Source organism: Dendrobates tinctorius, unplaced genomic scaffold (assembly GCF_039654945.1).
Source record: "Dendrobates tinctorius isolate UK_male_01 unplaced genomic scaffold, ASM3965494v1 ptg000063l, whole genome shotgun sequence".
Classification (NCBI taxonomy): Eukaryota; Metazoa; Chordata; class Amphibia; order Anura; family Dendrobatidae; genus Dendrobates; species Dendrobates tinctorius.
Window position 1 is genome coordinate 21939538 of NW_027361731.1, and position 17520 is coordinate 21957057.

Here is a 17520-nt window from a genome sequence, read left to right on the forward strand (position 1 = left end):
AAGTAATTAGTTTTATCCTAATTGTGTACCCCCAACACGCTTATACTAATATTTTCCCCCCTTCCCCTACTTGTAGCAGCTTTTTTGTAGAGTGGAAGCACTGATTTCTTGGTTTACTAATGGGAAGTAATACAGCCAGTCTGGTCTGCTGTGCAGATCCCTTCCAGATATGACAGTGTGCATTGTCAGCAAGCTGCTACATCCTCTATAACAGGGTTTCCCAACTCCAGTCCTCAAGGCACACCAACAGATCATGTTTTCAGGATTTCCTTTGTATTGCACAGGTGAAGCAATTATCACCTGAGCAATACTAAGGAAATCCTGAAAACATGATCTGTTGGTGTGCCTTGAGGACTGGAGTTGGGAAACCCTGCTCTATAACCCCAGCCACAGGGAGCAGGGAGAAGTGAAAGCGAAAGCACAAAGCTGCCAGCAGTCTAACATGTTGCTTCACTACAGTTGTACCCACTGCGACTTCAGTTTCTGTGCAATGAAATCTTACTATAAGGCTATGTGCACACATTGCAGAAATGTTGCGGAAATATCCGCAGCATTTCCGCAACTCCCACCGCGGGAAAACCGCATGCGTTTTTCACGCAATTTTCAACTGCGGAATTCAAGCACATTCCAAGCGATGTGATTTTACGCATGGTGGGCATAGCCACATGCGTAAAATGAGCGTTTCAATGCAATCCTATGGCGGCGGAATCACCGCGATTCCACAAAAAGAATGAAAATGCTGCGTATTTTTCCGCGATGCAATTCCGCTGTGGAAAAATACGCAGCATTAGCACAGCATGTGCGGAATGCCATAGGATGCTTTTTTTTTCTGCATTTTCGCGGTTAAAAAACGCCACGAAAATGCAAAAAAAAGCTACGTGTGAACACAGCCTAAGAGTCCCACAACAAACCCCGGTATGTGGTCTGAAGTAGTGCGTTGTCAGCAGAGATAAAAGTAAGAGCGCTGGATAAATAAATAATGGCGGGTGCCAGCAGGCGATGTATATCTCTAATGGGGAAATGCGGGGCTCATTTCTCAGAGCTCACACCGCGTGTTCCTCCCTGTGTACCTCCGTGAGTCCGATGTGCCGTTTGGTCAGCCGTGCCTGAAGATGATTCCCGCCCGGATTTTCCAAGATCCACACCAACCGGAGCTGCACACTGCACCTCCTCAGAAGCGGGAGATCTTGAGGAGCACAGGGGGGTCACACTATCACCAAGGTAAGTCATGTTTGGGTGGTGTAAATACCCGATTATAGTCAGAATTTTGGGAGCTCTGTCTAAGCCCATCCTCTCAGCTCCACTACATCGCCACGACCCCCCTGTGTGAATTCTTTGATGGTTAAGAAGATTTGATCTCCGGTTAAAACCTTTCCCACATTCTGAACATGGATATGGCTTCTCACCTTTGTGAATTCTTCTTTGATGTATAAGAAGATCTGATCTCTGGATATAACGTTTCCCACATTCTGGACATGAATATGGCTTCTCCCCTGTGTGAATTCTGTAATGTGTATGCAAAGACGACTTACAGCTAAAACATTTCCCACATTCTGGACATGAATACGGCTTCTCCCCTGTGTGACTTCTTTGATGTTTAAGAAGATCTGATCTCTGGATATAACGTTTCCCACATTCTGGACATGAATATGGCTTCTCTCCTGTGTGACTTCTGTAATGTGTATGCAAAGATGACTTATGGCTAAAACATTTCCCACATTCTGAACAGGAAAATGGCTTTTCTCCTGTGTGAATTCTCTCATGTGTAATCAATTTAGATTTATGTTTAAAATATTTCCCACATTCTGAACAGGACAATGGTTTCTTCTCTGTGGGAATTATTTGATGCTCAACATCGCTTTTGCGGCTTTCATTTTGCTTAACAGTCTGTGATGAATCCAAATAGGTGACTGATTGAAAAGGCTCCGATGATTGATTTTTGCTCTGAAGGGCTGGAGGTATAGCTGGAATAATGGCATGCTTTTCATAGGTATCTGGTTTGACACCACAGTCATCTGCCAAGAATAAAACTGATTTTATTATTTTTCAATATCAATGCCTTATATTTTATATAATTTCTATATACAGTCATATGTAAAAGTTTGGGCACCCCTATTAATGTTAACCTTTTTTCTTTATAACAATTTTGGTTTTTGCAACAGGTATTTCAGTTTCATATATCTAATAACTGATGGACTCAGTTATATTTCTGGAATCAAATGAGGTTTATTGTACTAACAGAAAATGTGCAATCTGCATTTAAACAAAATTTGACCGGTGCAAAAGTATGGGCACCCTTATCATTTTCTTGATTTGAACACTCCTAACTACTTTTTACTGACTTCCTGAAGCACTAAATTGGTTTTGTAACCTCATTGAGCTTTGAACTTCATAGCCAGGTGTATCAAATCATGAGAAAAGGTATTTAAAGTGGCCACTTGCAAGTAGTTCTCCTATTTGATTCTCCTATGAAGAGTGGCATCATGGACTCCTCAAAACAACTCTCAAATGATCTGAAAACAAAGATTATTCAACATAGCTTTTCAGGGGAAGGATACAAAAAGTTGTCTCAGAGATTTAACCAGTCAGTTTCCACTGTGAGGAACATAGTAAGGAAATGGAAGAACACAGGTACAGTTCTTGTTAAGCCCAGAAGTGGCAGGCCAAGAAAAATATCAGAAAGGCAGAGAAGAAGAATGGTGAGAACAGTCAAGGACAATCCACAGACCACCTCCAAAGACCTGCAGCATCATCTTGCTGCAGATGGTGTCACTGTGCATCGGTCAACAATACAGCGCATGCATAACGCCTTTTTGTATGACCAAACAACTCAATCTTTGTTCCATCAGTCCACAGGACCTTCTTCCAAAATGTAACTGGCTTGTCCAAATGTGCTTTTGCATACCTCAGGCGACTCTGTTTGTGGCGTGCTTGCAGAAACGGCTTCTTTTGCATCACTCTCCCATACAGCGTCTCCTTGTGCAAAGTGCGCTGTATTGTTGACCGATGCACAGTGACACCATCTGCAGCAAGGTGATGCTGCAGGTCTTTGGAGGTGGTCTGTGGATTGTCCTTGACTGTTCTCACCATTCTTCTTCTCTGTCTTTCTGGTATTTTTCTTGGCCTGCCACTTCTGGGCTTAACAACAACTGTACCTGTGTTCTTCCATTTCCTTACTATGTTCCTCACAGTGGAAACTGACAGGTTAAATCTCTGAGACAACTTTTTGTATCCTTCCCCTGAAAAGCTATGTTGAATAATCTTTGTTTTCAGATCATTTGAGAGTTGTTTTGAGGAGCCCATGATGCCACTCTTCATAGGAGAATCAAATAGGAGAACTACTTGCAAGTGGCCACTTTAAATACCTTTTCTCATGATTTGATACACCTGGCTATGAAGTTCAAAGCTCAATGAGGTTACAAAACCAATTTAGTGCTTCAGGAAGTCAGTAAAAAGTAGTTAGGAGTGTTCAAATCAAGAAAATGATAAGGGTGCCCATACTTTTGCACCGGTCAAATTTTGTTTAAATGCAGATTGCACATTTTCTGTTAGTACAATAAACCTCATTTGAATCCAGAAATATAACTGAGTCCATCAGTTATTAGATATATGAAACTGAAATACCTGTTGCAAAAACCAAAATTGTTATAAAGAAAAAAGGTTAACATTAATAGGGGTGCCCAAACTTTTACATATGACTGTACATAATTCTATACAACTCAAAGTATAATGAAACTATGACCTCAGACAGTGGTGAGCCACCTGTTCACAAATCACATGGTACTGAACCACTAAAGTACAATCGCCAAACATAATACCCTAACGCAGAAAAGTTTGAAGCAATAAAAGGAGGATTAAAAATAAGCTTTATCACATTACAATCTATAGCAACAGATAAAAATACACACTATAAAATTATGTAAGATTCTTAAAGGGGTATTCCCAGCTCTGATCAACTATCCCAATATGTTGTAAGTGTAATAATATTAGGAAATATGTAGGATAGTTCTTCTGACTTGCTATGTTGCTCACCCCATGTGCAGGGCATTGCATTAGCTTAGGTATCCATGGTTACTACCTGTCATGAACCGGGGGTGTTTGGTTGCCCCCAGTTTATCAGTGGATTTATTTTATCCCACTTTCTGGTTCTGGTTTGGAACTTGCAGCTCTCTGGCGCCCCACTTACCCTTAGGTCAGTCAGGGAACTACACCTAGGATAAGTAGTCGCCAGAAAGGCTGCCTTGCTGTATATTGGCTATTGGCACTCTGCAGGGAGGGCGGTATGTGTATTCCCAGTCCCAGGCAGGAAATACCTCTGTTCCGTCCCTGCCAGAATCTACCAAATACCCCAGAACCCACTTCGCTGCCACCAGCTCCTAGTTCTGATATTAAAATCAATATCGGGTCGGGCGCCAACCCAACAGTAGCATAGTTTTAGCACAGACATCGTGGGGGGTATGTTTAGAGCAAGGAGAACAAAGCTAGTAAAGTTTTATAGATTTTACTCCAAAAAGAATAGGCAGTGTTCACAAAAGTACAAAAGGTGTTACAAAGAGAGACAGATACAGTATATACAACAATTATAAAACAAAAATGGGTTAAAGATGAGCTTACATATTTCAGTCAATGGCACGCCATGTGGATTGGGGGAGGGTAACCTTCCCAAATCATCAGGTCAAAATGCACAGCCTACCCTAGCTGGTTCCCCAAGCAGAAAGACACCCTCCTAATTGGGCTTCATAGCCTTATACTCTGTGTTGGGTGGCATCACTGGGTGGGCGGAGCTATGGTATGCACTCCCCTTCCGAAAGTTACTAAAAAACTTATGAGTGCCATATCTCTGGGTGAGAACTTTGGACAGAGACGACAGAGATATCATAGGTTTGCCTACGAATTTTCGTTTCAGTTAAGGCTAAACACGCCGTGGCAGGCTTGATTGGGTCCAAATCCGTTTCTCGGCTCCCAAGTTTCACAACCCACCGGTGGGTCGCTCTCATTATGCCAATGCCAAAAATGTAGGCTTCCCACCTCTATCAGTAATCGGTGCTATTATTTTTGATCTTTAAAGGAACACTGTAGTAGACAAAGAGCCATGTGCTTTTGCACATGGCTGAGTGAGACGCTCACAACACATTCCCGAAGGAGGGTTGAGAAAGAGGGAGATAGAATTACACAGTGCTGGCAGAAAAGGAGGGGGGCGCATCTTAGAGGGAATGTTGCTGGAGCATGTCGTTCACAAAACCAAGGAGATGTAGCAGAGCTCTGTACATGTGCCAAACACTAAGAAATTATGTCATATTCCTGACACTACCACTCATATAGTGACTGTTAGTTACTAGTGGTCATATCCATGGATACCTAAGCTACTGCAATGCTCTGGACATGGGGTAAGCGACAGAGAATCAGGAAAACTATACCACATTTCTAATTGGAGGTATTTGCTATTAATAATAATAATATTGCATATTATTGCACATTGCATATTGGAAATGGGAGCACCCCTTTAAGACCTCCTTCACATGTCAGTTTTCATAAGTACCGGAGACACTTAAACACGCAGACCCATTCAAGTGAATGGATCTGCGCACATGTCAGTGTGTTTCCACGGATCGTGTGGCTGTGGGCAGGACACGCTAACATAACTGTTTTTTAGCAGCAGCACGGGCCACAAAACATCTCGCACACGTGCACACTGATGACACACAGATGACATCTGTGTGTCAACAGTGTGACACGTACCGGCACTGGAAATCAGTGGTACTGTTTGCAATGATCCGCGGTGTCGGGTGTTGACGTCAGTTCACATCATTATACCCTGCTCTGCTTGTGATTAGCGTGAGCAGGGGACAATGTTGAGAGTTGTATTCAGCCCCTGCTGTCTACATAGAGTAAAAGTAATTATAAAATAAAAAAAATCACATTATACTCAATTTAACACCTAATCCCCTGAAGCCATTATAGTCTGTAAAGAAAGAAAAACTAAAAAACAACAATATCACCTCACCTGTCCACGCCGTAAACATGAGCGGTGATCTGAGGTGAATGCACACGTTTAAAAGCTGGGGAGAATGACTCGTTGCACCCTGATTTCTCAAGGTGAACTGCGATGATCTCACTGAGGTCATCACAGTTTATAGGCCTGATTTCGCTGCAGGGACTAATTTTCCCCAGCTTTTCACCGGGAGCGGTTGCCTCATAACCCTCCATCAAACTCCATCGTATCCCAAAAGCACTGCAAATATTGGCTGGTGACTAACTCATCCATCCTTTGTCTACCTCCAATTTCAAGATGGCTGGACCATCATTGTAAATAAGCCTCTGTACTTTGTGTGAACACCACCACATTTGTAAATTGTAAGCTCTTATGGGCAGGGTCGTCAATATCTTTGCATTAATTATTGTATTATCATTTACTTTGCTATGACTGCTGTATATGAACTGTTGAATTGTAAAAAGCTGGGGAATATGTTGGCACTATATAAATAAAGATTATATTATTATGAGCAAATGTCAAAACGTCATTGGAAACTGGATTCTTTCAACTTTGGACAGGTGAGAGATATTGCTGTCTTTTACTTTTGCTTGTTTACAGGGGACAATGGCTTCAGGGGATTAGATGTTAATGGTTTGTACCCATTACTGAGAAAAAAAAAGTTCTGATTTCAGTCCAGAAAAGTAGGACTAGTGTCATGCAAGTGCCATCCAATTGACATCTGAATGTCATGTGATTGCTATTCGATTGCAATTAAATTTTAACATGAGGTTTGACACAGTAATTTTCTGTCATTTACACATATTTTCAACGGAAATATTCTTCAGTACACACATTCACACACACACATAAACATGTATCGACAGATTGATGAAAAGCCGGCAATTCATCTGCCACGTACAGTAAAATCACAGCAGCACCCAGCGTGATAGAACAGATAGATTACATATAGTATATACACACAGAATAGATCGATATAAAGATGTTAGTCACATATATAATTAGTTCAATGCGTGTGCAGTTTACTGTACATGTGTTTAATTAAAATATTATTTGTCTGAAAAAATTGCATGGGCTTAATTTTCATAACCAGCAGAGGGAAAGCTGACAGCTGTGTGATGTTTATAGCTTGAGAAGGGGGTAATACCCATAGAGCTTCTCAGGCTATTAATATCAGATCTCAGTTGTACACTCAGGCTTTACTGGTTATTATAATTGGAGACCCCTTCAAAAAATGATGTAGGGTCACTAAAATTAACCCCTTAACCCCCAGAGGTATTTTTGTTCTTGTGTTTTCGTTTTTCACTCCCCTTCTTCCCAGAGCCATAACTTTTATTTTTCAGTCAATATGTTCGAGTGAGGGCTTGTATTTTGCGGGACGAGTTGAACTTTGGAACGACACCATTGGTTTTACCATGTCGTGTACTAGAAAAATCAGAAAAAAATTCCAAGTGTGGTGAAAGAGCAAAAACAATGCAATCCCACACTTGTTTTTTGTTTTTTTTTGACTAGGTTCACTAATTGCTAAAAATAACCTGCAATTATGATTTTCTAGGTCATTACGAGTTCATATACACCAAAGATGTCAAGGTTTTTTTTTATCTAAGTGGTGAAAAAAATTCCAAATTTTGTTAAAAATAATTAAAAAATTGCGCCATTTTCTGATACCCGTAGCATCTCCATTTTTTGTGATTTCGGGATGGGAGAGGACTTATTTTATGCGTGCCGAGTTAACTATACCATTTTGGTGCAGATATGGTCTTTTGATCACCCGTTATTGCATTTGAATGCAATGTCGCGGCGACCAAAAAAACTTAATTCTGGCGCTTTGACTTTTTGTCTCGCTATGCCATAAAGCGATCAGGTTACTCCATTTTTTTACTGATTGGGCGATTTTGAGTGCGGCAATACTAATTGTGTGTGTTTTTCTTTTTATTGCTTTATTTTGAATGGGGTGAAAGGGGGGTGATTTGAACTTTTTTGTTTGTTTGTTTTTTCTAATATTTTGAAAAACTTTTTTCCAGTTTTGGCATGCTTCAATAGTTTCCAAAGGAGACTAGAAGCAGCCATAACCCAATCAGCTCTGCTACATAGAGGCGATGATCAGTTCACCTATATGTAGTAGAATTACTCACTTGATATGAGTGTTGACCACTGGGTGGGGCTCACAGCAAGCCAGCACTGACAACCATAGAGGTCTCCAGGAGACCTCCAGTTGTCATGCCAACCCACCAGTGACCCGTGATCATGTGACGTGTGTCAACTGTGGGCGGATTTCCAGCGCAATTGCCGGAAGCGCTTGTTAAATGCCACTGTCAGAGGACAGCGGCACGGGTTAATAGCCGCGGGTGGATCACGATTCCACACACGGCTATTCCGGGCACAGGTATATTGGCCCCATCCTAGATTAAAAACATCAGCTCTCAAGCACCCCAGAAAAGGCTCATTCACAGGATGTGCCAAATCTGGCACTTAACCTCGCTCTTCTCACTTGCCCTGGTGCGGTGGCAAGTGGGTTGATGTTTGGGTGGGTTGATCGCACCTTTGTATTGTCAGGCGACATCAGGCCGAGAGGTTAGTAATGGAGAGGCATCAATAAGACGCCCCTATTGCTAACCACATAGTCAAATTGTATAAAAAAAAAAAAAAACACACACACCCAGAATAAAGTCCTTTAATTGAAAAAATGACACAGACTCCTTTAATAAACCTAAAATTAAACCATACTCACGTCATCGCCCAGTCTTCTGAAGCCAATGTCCCCTGTAACAGAATTAAAATAACGAACAACCATATTCTTCACCTGTCCACCGAGGAGATAATAAATCCATTTGTCCCGCGTCGCATCTTGCTGTGCTACATCCAAACTGCATTGTTGCATGAGCGACTGTATAGCATTCCATCCAGCTGAGACACTGAGCTGGGTGTCCTTGCTCAGCATCTCACAGTGAACTCCTTTCACCTCACTGACGTCAGAACAAGATTGCGGTGCCATCAGAAAGGTCATGGAAAATCAGACCTAATGAACTCAGTTCAACTCACTAATGTCATTGCGAGTGCCGTTAGAACTCTTCCCACAGCAATCGCGCTGACTTTATTGGGTTGAACTGAGTTCATTGGTTGTGAACTCGCAGGACCTTCCTGATGACATTGTAAGCATGAGAACTCGCTCACGCTCATGGTGAAGTCAGTGAGGTGAAGAGCATTCACCACGAGACAATGAACTAAGCAAGAAAGCATAGCTCAGTGTTTCTGCTGGAGCGCAGGCTGTATAGTCGCATCATGTAGCAACGCAGCCTGCCATCTAGATGTAACAGAGCTAGACCCATCATGGGACAAATGGATTATTATCTTCTCAGAGGACAGGTGAGGAATATTATTGTTTATTATTTTAATTTTCTTACAGGAGACATTGGCTTCAGTGGCCTGGGAAATGAGGCGAGTATGGTTTAATTTAGATTCATTAAAGGAGTCTGTGTCTAGAATGGGGCCAAAGTCCATGGTCCCTTTGTAGGCTATTATTATCACCCTGCAGCTGTATGCCAAGCCTTTGCTGGTTATTAATTAGAGGGGGATGTTACATCATTTTTTTTTTTTTTTGGTAGAACCCCATTTTCACATCCAGGAGAGGCTAAATATACAGCTGCGAGCGGATATTAATATCCTGCGAAGCTCCACAGGTATTACCCCCTTTCCAGGAAATAAACATCTGCCCCCAGCTGTCCGCTTTCCTTCTGCTGGTAAATTGTCGGAGGACCTCACGACAGTTTATTTCAGAAAATAATTTAGTAAGTAAAATACATATAGAGTAACCTGCACACACACTGTACTAATTCTATATGTGACTGACATCTTTAGATCTATCTATTCTATTCCGTTGGATCACACTGTGATTTTACTGTACACGACAGATGAATTACTGGCTTTTCAAAGGACAATGGTATGTAAAAATCAGACGGCACTTGCATGGTCCGAGTAATGTGCAATTTTTTTCTCGCACCCATTGACTTGCATTGATGAGTGTTGTCCAAGATACAAGGACAGTTGCAGCATGCTCATAGAATAACACTGATCAGAGTGTGGTATGATTTCTTATCGGATTGCACTCGTCCATTTTCCTCAGAGGTGAGTATGAGCCCTTAATGTGACTATAATGTGATGTTTTATTCTTAATATTACATTCTTCTATGTAGACAGCAGGGGCTGAATATTGTCCTCTGCTCCTGCTGATCGCAGGCAGAGCAGGGTATAAGGATGGGAGTTGTCTTCAACACCCGGCGCCGGAGATTAGCGAAAACAGTACCTCTGATTCCCAGGCGCTGGTACATGTTACACTGATGCAGCACATGGTTGCCACACGTATGAAACACAAAGACACAGATATCTCGGCCAAACAAAATTGTTGGCACTTTGCCCAAATTTGCTTTTGGCCATGACTATCTATAATGTAGCGTTAAATACGTCCTTCTGTCCAAAGCCGGTATAGACTGCGCCTGCACAGTGTGGCCAGAGTCAGAAGGACACATCCAGCATTAATAGAGGTGACAGGATGACGAGGATGGAGGAAGAGTTTGGCAACGGAGATTGCGATACAAGTAGGCGCAGACCGAATATGTGAGGAAATACTGCGAACTCCGGCGAGGCTGGAGGAGGTGTTGGGCTGGAGTCAGCACCTGTACATGGCGCAATCTCTGGCGATATTTTATTGAAGAAAATTTGCACACAGAACCTTCAACAAAATTTAAATATTTAACTTAGACAACATGTAGCAGGGGAGTCTGTTGTGAGTTCATTTTCCCCTTCACTACTGAGGCCCGAGGAACTCCCTCTTCTGGTGAAGAAAGGTAGTGAGCCTGATTGTCAAACACCTGGGGCTGATGATGATGACTGGCTGAGTGAAGTTAATGACTGGATATAAGGCTGCCGGCGCCCTTCTGGCCTGCGGGTGATTTCTCTGTGGACTTCTAGGAAACCAGTCTGATTCCTGCTCATCTAAAGCCAAGATTTCTGCTTTGCCTTTTTGCATTAGTGTTTTGTTTTCCTTGCTTGTCTGGATTCTGCCATTCCCTGCTGGGGTGAGCTGAATCTCCTTTTGCCTGTTGCTCTGTCTTCAGAATATTCCTGAGTACTGACATAGCCTTTTTTTGAAGCCTAGCGTCTTCAGGGCCTTTTTTACTGTCAGTTTGTTGGCTCTTATTTTCATAGGGTTTTTCACGGATTGCAGACAGCAGCCTTCCTGTCCTTTCCTATCTAAGCTAGCTTGCGCCCCATCTTTGCTCAGTCTATCTTTCTGTCTGTGTTTTGTTCTTTCTTCTTGCTTCACCGTCATTATATGTGGGGGGCTGCCTTTTGCTTTGGGGTCTGCTCTGGGGCAGTTTAGATTTCCCTTTCTGTCTTTAGGCTATGTAGTCCTCCGGCTGTGATCGAGGGGCCTAGGGCATCGTAGGAGCCCCCCACGGCTACTGCTAGTTGTGTTGATAGGTTCAGGGGTCTGCAATCCGATAGCTGCCAACTTCTCTGGTTTTCTGGACTTAGCTAGCATTTCTATTTTTGCCTCCTACGGTGACTCAATCATAACAGAATCACCCGCCATACCGCAGATCCTAGGGTACTCAATTGCAGGAAAGAATTGTATAAAAAAAAAAGAAAAAAAAAAAAGGTGTGTATATTTTTTCCTCTATATCTCTGAGGCCGTAGGGGGAATTTTTTTTTTTCTCTCAATGGAGATAAAGCAATTGTCTGATCGTGTGGAGCAGCTCGCTGCGGAAGTGCGGGGAATTTCCGCCTACCTTGCTCATTCACATGCTGCTGAACCAAAGATTCCTACACCTGATGTATTTTTTGGGGATCGGTCTAAATTTTTGAATTTCAAAAATAATTGTAAATTATTTTTTGCCTTGAAGCCTAACTCGTCAGGGAACTCCGCGCAGCAGGTTAAAATTGTCATCTCTTTGCTGCGTGGCGATCCCCAGGATTGGGCGTTTTCTTTGAAACCAGATGATCCTATTCTGACTAATGTGAACGCATTTTTTCAGGCCTTGGGGTTGTTGTATGACGAACCTAATGCCATTGATCAGGCTGAAAAGACCCTGCTGGCATTGAACCAGGGTCGTGATTCTGCAGAATTGTACTGTCAAAAATTCCAAAAGTGGGCAGTACTTACTAACTGGAATGATAATGCCTTGGCTGCTCTCTTTCGGAAGGGGTTGTCAGAAGCCGTAAAAGATACTATGGTGGGATTTCCTGTTCCCTCTGGTCTTGACGATTCTATGTCTTTAGCCATTCAGGTTGATCGGCGTTTGCGCTAACGCAGAGCTGCACGAGAGGTGTTGCCACCTGTTGAACAGATGTCTGAACCTATGCAATGTGATAGTTTTTTCCAGAGAGCAGCGTCAGGAGTTCAGAAGGCGTAATAAGTTGTGTTTTTTCTGTGGAGATGCCTCGCATATTATTTCTGTCTGTCCTAAACGCGAGAAACGCCTTGCACACACGTTTTCTGTTGGGGGTGTTCAACCTAAGTTTCTTCTGGCTATTACTCTGATCTGCTCCCTGTCCACATTTTCCGCCAAGGCTTTTGTGGATTCGGGAGCAGCTCTAAATCTAATGGACTTGGATTTTGCTAAACGTTGTGGATTTCCGATGACACCTCTGCAGACGCCTATCCCTTTGAGGGGGATTGATGCTACTCCTTTGGCTAAAAATAAACCTCAGTTTTGGACCCAGGTGGTAATGCGGGTCGCCCCAGACCATCAAGAAAATTGCAGGTTTTTGGTGTTACATAATCTGCATGATACTATTGTTCTGGGGTTTCCCTGGTTACAAATTCATAATCCAGTTTTGGATTGGAAATCTGTGTCTGTGGTGAGTTGGGGTTGTTGGTGTGCCTTTAGTGAGGCTCCGGTGTTTTCCACCTCTCCTCAGTCGCATGATGTTCCTGATTATTTGGCGGACTTTTATGATGTATTTAGTGAGAATGAGTCTGCGTCTCTGCCTCCTCATAGGAGTTATGACTGTGCAATTGAACTGAGCCCGGGGTGTAAATTTCCCAAGGGTCGGCTCTTCAATTTATCTGTACCCGAGCACGAGGCTATGCGATCCTATATTAAGGAGGCGTTGGAGAAGGGTCATATTAGACCATCCTCGTCACCCTTAGGTGCCGGTTTTTTTTTGTAGCCAAAAAGGATGGATCATTAAGACCTTGTATTGATTATCGTGCTCTCAACAAAATTACTGTTAAATATCAGTATCCGTTACCCCTGATTTCTGATCTATTCTCCAGAGTTAAAGGTGCTTGCTGGTTTACCAAGCTTGACTTCAGGGGGGCGTATAATCTTATTTGCATTAAGCATGGGGATGAATGGAAGACGGCGTTTATTACTCCGGAGGGACATTTTGAGTACCTGGTGATGCCTTTTGGGCTCACTAATGCCCCTTCTGTCTTCCAGTGCTTCATGAACGATATTTTCCGAGATTTTGTCGATAAATTTTTGATTATCTATCTGGATGATATTTTGATCTTCTCCAAGGATTGGGATTCTCATGTGGAACATATTTGGACTGTGTTCCGGATCTTGAGGGAGAATTCCCTGTATGTCAAAGGATCTAAATGCCTTTTTGGAGTACAGAGGATTTCTTTTTTGGGATTTATTTTGTCCCCGTCAACTATTGAAATGGACCCGGCCAAGGTACAGGCCATTTATGATTGGGTTCAGCCCACTTCTTTGAAGGCCCTCCAGAAGTTTTTGGGTTTTGCTAATTTTTATCGGAAATTTATAGCAAAATTTTCTAGTATTGCAAAGCCATTGACTGATTTGACTAAGAAGGGTGCTGATGTGTTAAATTGGTCTCCGGAGGCTGTTTCTTCCTTTCAGGAGCTGAAGCGAAGATTCACCTCCGCCCCGGTTTTGCGGCAACCTGATGTCTCACTTCCATTCCAGGTAGAGGTGGACGCTTCTGAGATTGGTGCAGGAGCTGTTTTGTCCCAAAAGGATCCTGTAACATCTAAAATGAATCCCTGTGCTTTCTTTTCACGAAAGTTCTCTCCATCTGAACGTAACTATGATGTGGGGAATCGGGAACTGTTAGCCATGAAATGGGCATTTGAGGAGTGGAGACATTGGTTGGAGGGAGCTAAGCATCAAGTCGTGGTCCTCACTGACCACAAGAATTTGATTTACCTAGAGTCGGCTAAGCGCTTGAACCCTAGACAGGCTAGGTGGGCCTTGTTTTTTACACGTTTTGATTTTGTGGTTTCTTTTCTTCCTGGAACTAAGAATGTCAAGGCTGACGCCCTCTCTAGAAGCTTCTTTGCTGATTCTCCTGTGGTGACCAAGCCTGCTACCATCTTAGGCGAAGGGGTAGTTCTTTCTGCCATCTCGCCCGATTTGAGACGTGCTCTGGAAGAGTTCCAGGAGGACAAACCTGAGCGTTGTCCCAGTGGAAAGTTGTATGTTCCTGACCAGTGGAAGAAGAGAGTGATGTCTGAAGTTCATTGCTCTGCTTTGGCTGGTCATCCAGGTATTTTTGGTACTAGAGATCTGGTGAGTCGGTCTTTTTGGTGGCCCTCCTTGTCTCGTGATGTCAGGAATTTTGTGCAGTCCTGTGGGACGTGCTCCCGGTCTAAATCGTGTTCTCGCTCTAGTGGGTTGTTGATGCCTTTGCCTGTCCCCAAGAGGCCATGGACCCATATTTCAATGGATTTCATCTCTGATATGCCTGTCTCTCAAAGGATGACTGTTATTTGGGTGATTTGTGATAGGTTCTCTAAGATGGTTCATCTTGTACCACTCCCTAAGTTGCCGTCTTCCTCTGAATTGGTGCCCCTGTTTTTACAACAGGTGGTTCGCTTGCACGGGATTCCTGAGAACATTGTATCTGACAGAGGAGTCCAGTTTGTGTCTAGATTTTGGAGAACTTTCTGTTCCAAGCTGGGAATTCAGTTGTCCTTCTCCTCTGCTTTTCACCCTCAGACCAATGGGCAGACAGAGAGAACAAACCAGACCTTGGAGTCATATTTGAGATGTTTTATTTCTGCTGATCAGGATGATTGGGTTTCATTTTTGCCCTTGGCCGAATTTGCTTTAAATAATAGAGCTAGTTCTGCCACTTTGATGTCACCTTTTTTTGTAACTTTGGGTTTCATCCTCGATTTTCTTCAGGGCAGGTGGAGCCCTCTGCCTGCCCAGGTGTTGACACTGTGGTGGAGAGAATGCACCAGATCTGGGACCAAGTGGTGGATAAGTTATCTCTCTCCCAGGAAAAGGCCCAGCGGTTTTCCAACCGACATAGGACCATTGGTCCCCAGTTTAAGGTTGGTGATATGGTGTGGTTATCATCAAAAAATATTGCTATGAAGGTGGCTTCTCCTAAGTTTAAGCCTAGATTTATTGGACCTTACAAGATTTTGGAGATTATTAATCCGGTCTCTTTTCGTTTGGCTCTTCCTGTCACATTTAAAATCCATAATGTGTTCCATAAATCTTTGTTGAAGAGGTTTGTTGAACCTGTTGTTCCGGGGGTTGCACCTCCAGACCCTGTATTGGTTGAAGGTAACATGGAATATGAGGTAGAGAAGATACTGGATTCCCGTCTGGCTAGACGGAGACTCCAGTATTTGGTAAAGTGGAAGGGTTATGGTCAGGAGGATAATTCCTGGGTCTCTGCCTCTGATATTCATGCAAAAAGATTGGTGCGTGCCTTACATCGGGCTCACCCTGATCGCCCTGGTGGCGTGTTTGAGGGTTCGGTGACCCCTCCTCAAGGGGGAGGTACTGTTGTGAGTTCATTTTCCCCTTCACTACTGAGGCCCGAGGAACTCCCTCTTCTGGTGAAGAAAGGTAGTGAGCCTGATTGTCAAACACCTGGGGCTGATGATGATGACTGGCTGAGTGGAGTTAATGACTGGTTATAAGGCTGCCGACGCCCTTCTGGCCTGTGGGTGATTTCTCTGTGGACTTCTAGGAAACCAGTCTGATTCCTGCTCATCTAAAGCTAAGATTTCTGCTTTGACTTTTTGCATTAGTGTTTTGTTTTCCTTGCTTGTCTGGATTCTGCCATTCCCTGCTGGGGTGAGCTGAATCTCCTTTTGCCTGTTGCTCTGTCTTCAGAATATTCCTGAGTACTGACATAGCCTTTTTTGAAGCCTAGCGTCTTCAGGGCCTTTTTTACTGTCAGTTTGTTGGCTCTTATTTTCATAGGGTTTTTCACGGATTGCAGACAGCAGCCTTCCTGTCCTTTCCTATCTAAGCTAGCTTGGGCCCCATCTTTGCTCAGTCTATCTTTCTGTCTGTGTTTTGTTCTTTCTTCTTGCTTCACCGTCATTATATGTGGGGGGCTGCCTTTTGCTTTGGGGTCTGCTCTGGGGCAGTTTAGATTTCCCTTTCTGTCTTTAGGCTATGTAGTCCTCCGGCTGTGATCGAGGGGCCTAGGGCATCGTAGGAGCCCCCCACGGCTACTGCTAGTTGTGTTGATAGGTTCAGGGGTCTGCAATCCGATAGCTGCCAACTTCTCTGGTTTTCTGGACTTAGCTAGCATTTCTATTTTTGCCTCCTACGGTGACTCAATCATAACAGGAGTCATTGTTTGTATGTATGTATGTATGGAACAACATGCAGGATTTGGGAGCATATACCAGGATGGGGAAGCATATACCAAGCTAGGGGAGCATATACCGGGCTGGAGGAGCATATACCAGGCTAGGGGAGCATATAGCAGGCTGGGGGAGCACATACAAGGATGTGTGACCATATACCAGGATTAGCTATTGAACCCGTTGTACGCCCGGGTTGTTGGCATTCTTATTGGTACATTTTTGTGCTATGTTATAGGGATCTTGTCACCAGAAATAACGCTGAATGTTATGATTACGAGGAGGACAGCAGGTAAATAGGCTAGGTAACCAGAGAGGTTGGTAGCTTAGCGGATTGCAGACCCCTAAACTAACGCAACTAGAATTAGCCATGGGACGTACCTACGATGCCCTAGGCGCCTCGGCACAGCCAAAGAATTAACTAAGCCTGAAGAGAGAAATGGAAAAGCTAAACTGCCCCGGAGTAGAACCCCAAAGGAATAGATAGCCCCCGACCATATATTGCCGGTGAGATAAGATGAAGCACAAAACACAGGGAGAAAATAGAGTAAGCAAATGATGGGGCCCAAACTGTCTAGATAGAACAGGACAGAAAAGGATACTGTCTGCAATCACGCAAAAAACCCTAAGAAAAATCCAACACGTGTCATATGCAAAAATACTGAGGCCACACAACCTCTCCCCCACTAAATCAGAACTCTGGTGTGAACAGGACGCAAAACAAAGATATCGATATAACAGGGGATTAGAGATACAGAAAAGACTGACACAAACTGTGGCATATGAAACAGAGTCCAGCACAGGTCCCAACAGGGAACCCGGCTGAACTCGCACCAGCAGAGCAAAATCAGAGAACAGCAAAAATGAATCAAAATGCAAAAAAGATTCAAGCAGACAAATAACTTTTCTGAAAGATGCAGGACGGAGAAGGAGGCAAGTA

General features: G+C 43.3%; 1 protein-coding gene across 1 annotated transcript in view; it reads right to left on the minus strand.

Annotated features, from left to right (window-relative positions):
• Positions 1 to 346: 346 nt before the first annotated feature.
• LOC141094306 (uncharacterized) overlaps positions 347 to 17520 on the minus strand; it is a 35868-nt gene continuing 18694 nt past the window's right edge. Inside the window, exon 6 of the mRNA XM_073580142.1 lies at positions 347 to 2015. Within this exon, the coding sequence (XP_073436243.1) occupies positions 1030 to 2015 (986 nt within the window). The 3' untranslated portion in view covers positions 347 to 1029. The remainder of the gene's footprint in view (positions 2016 to 17520) is intronic.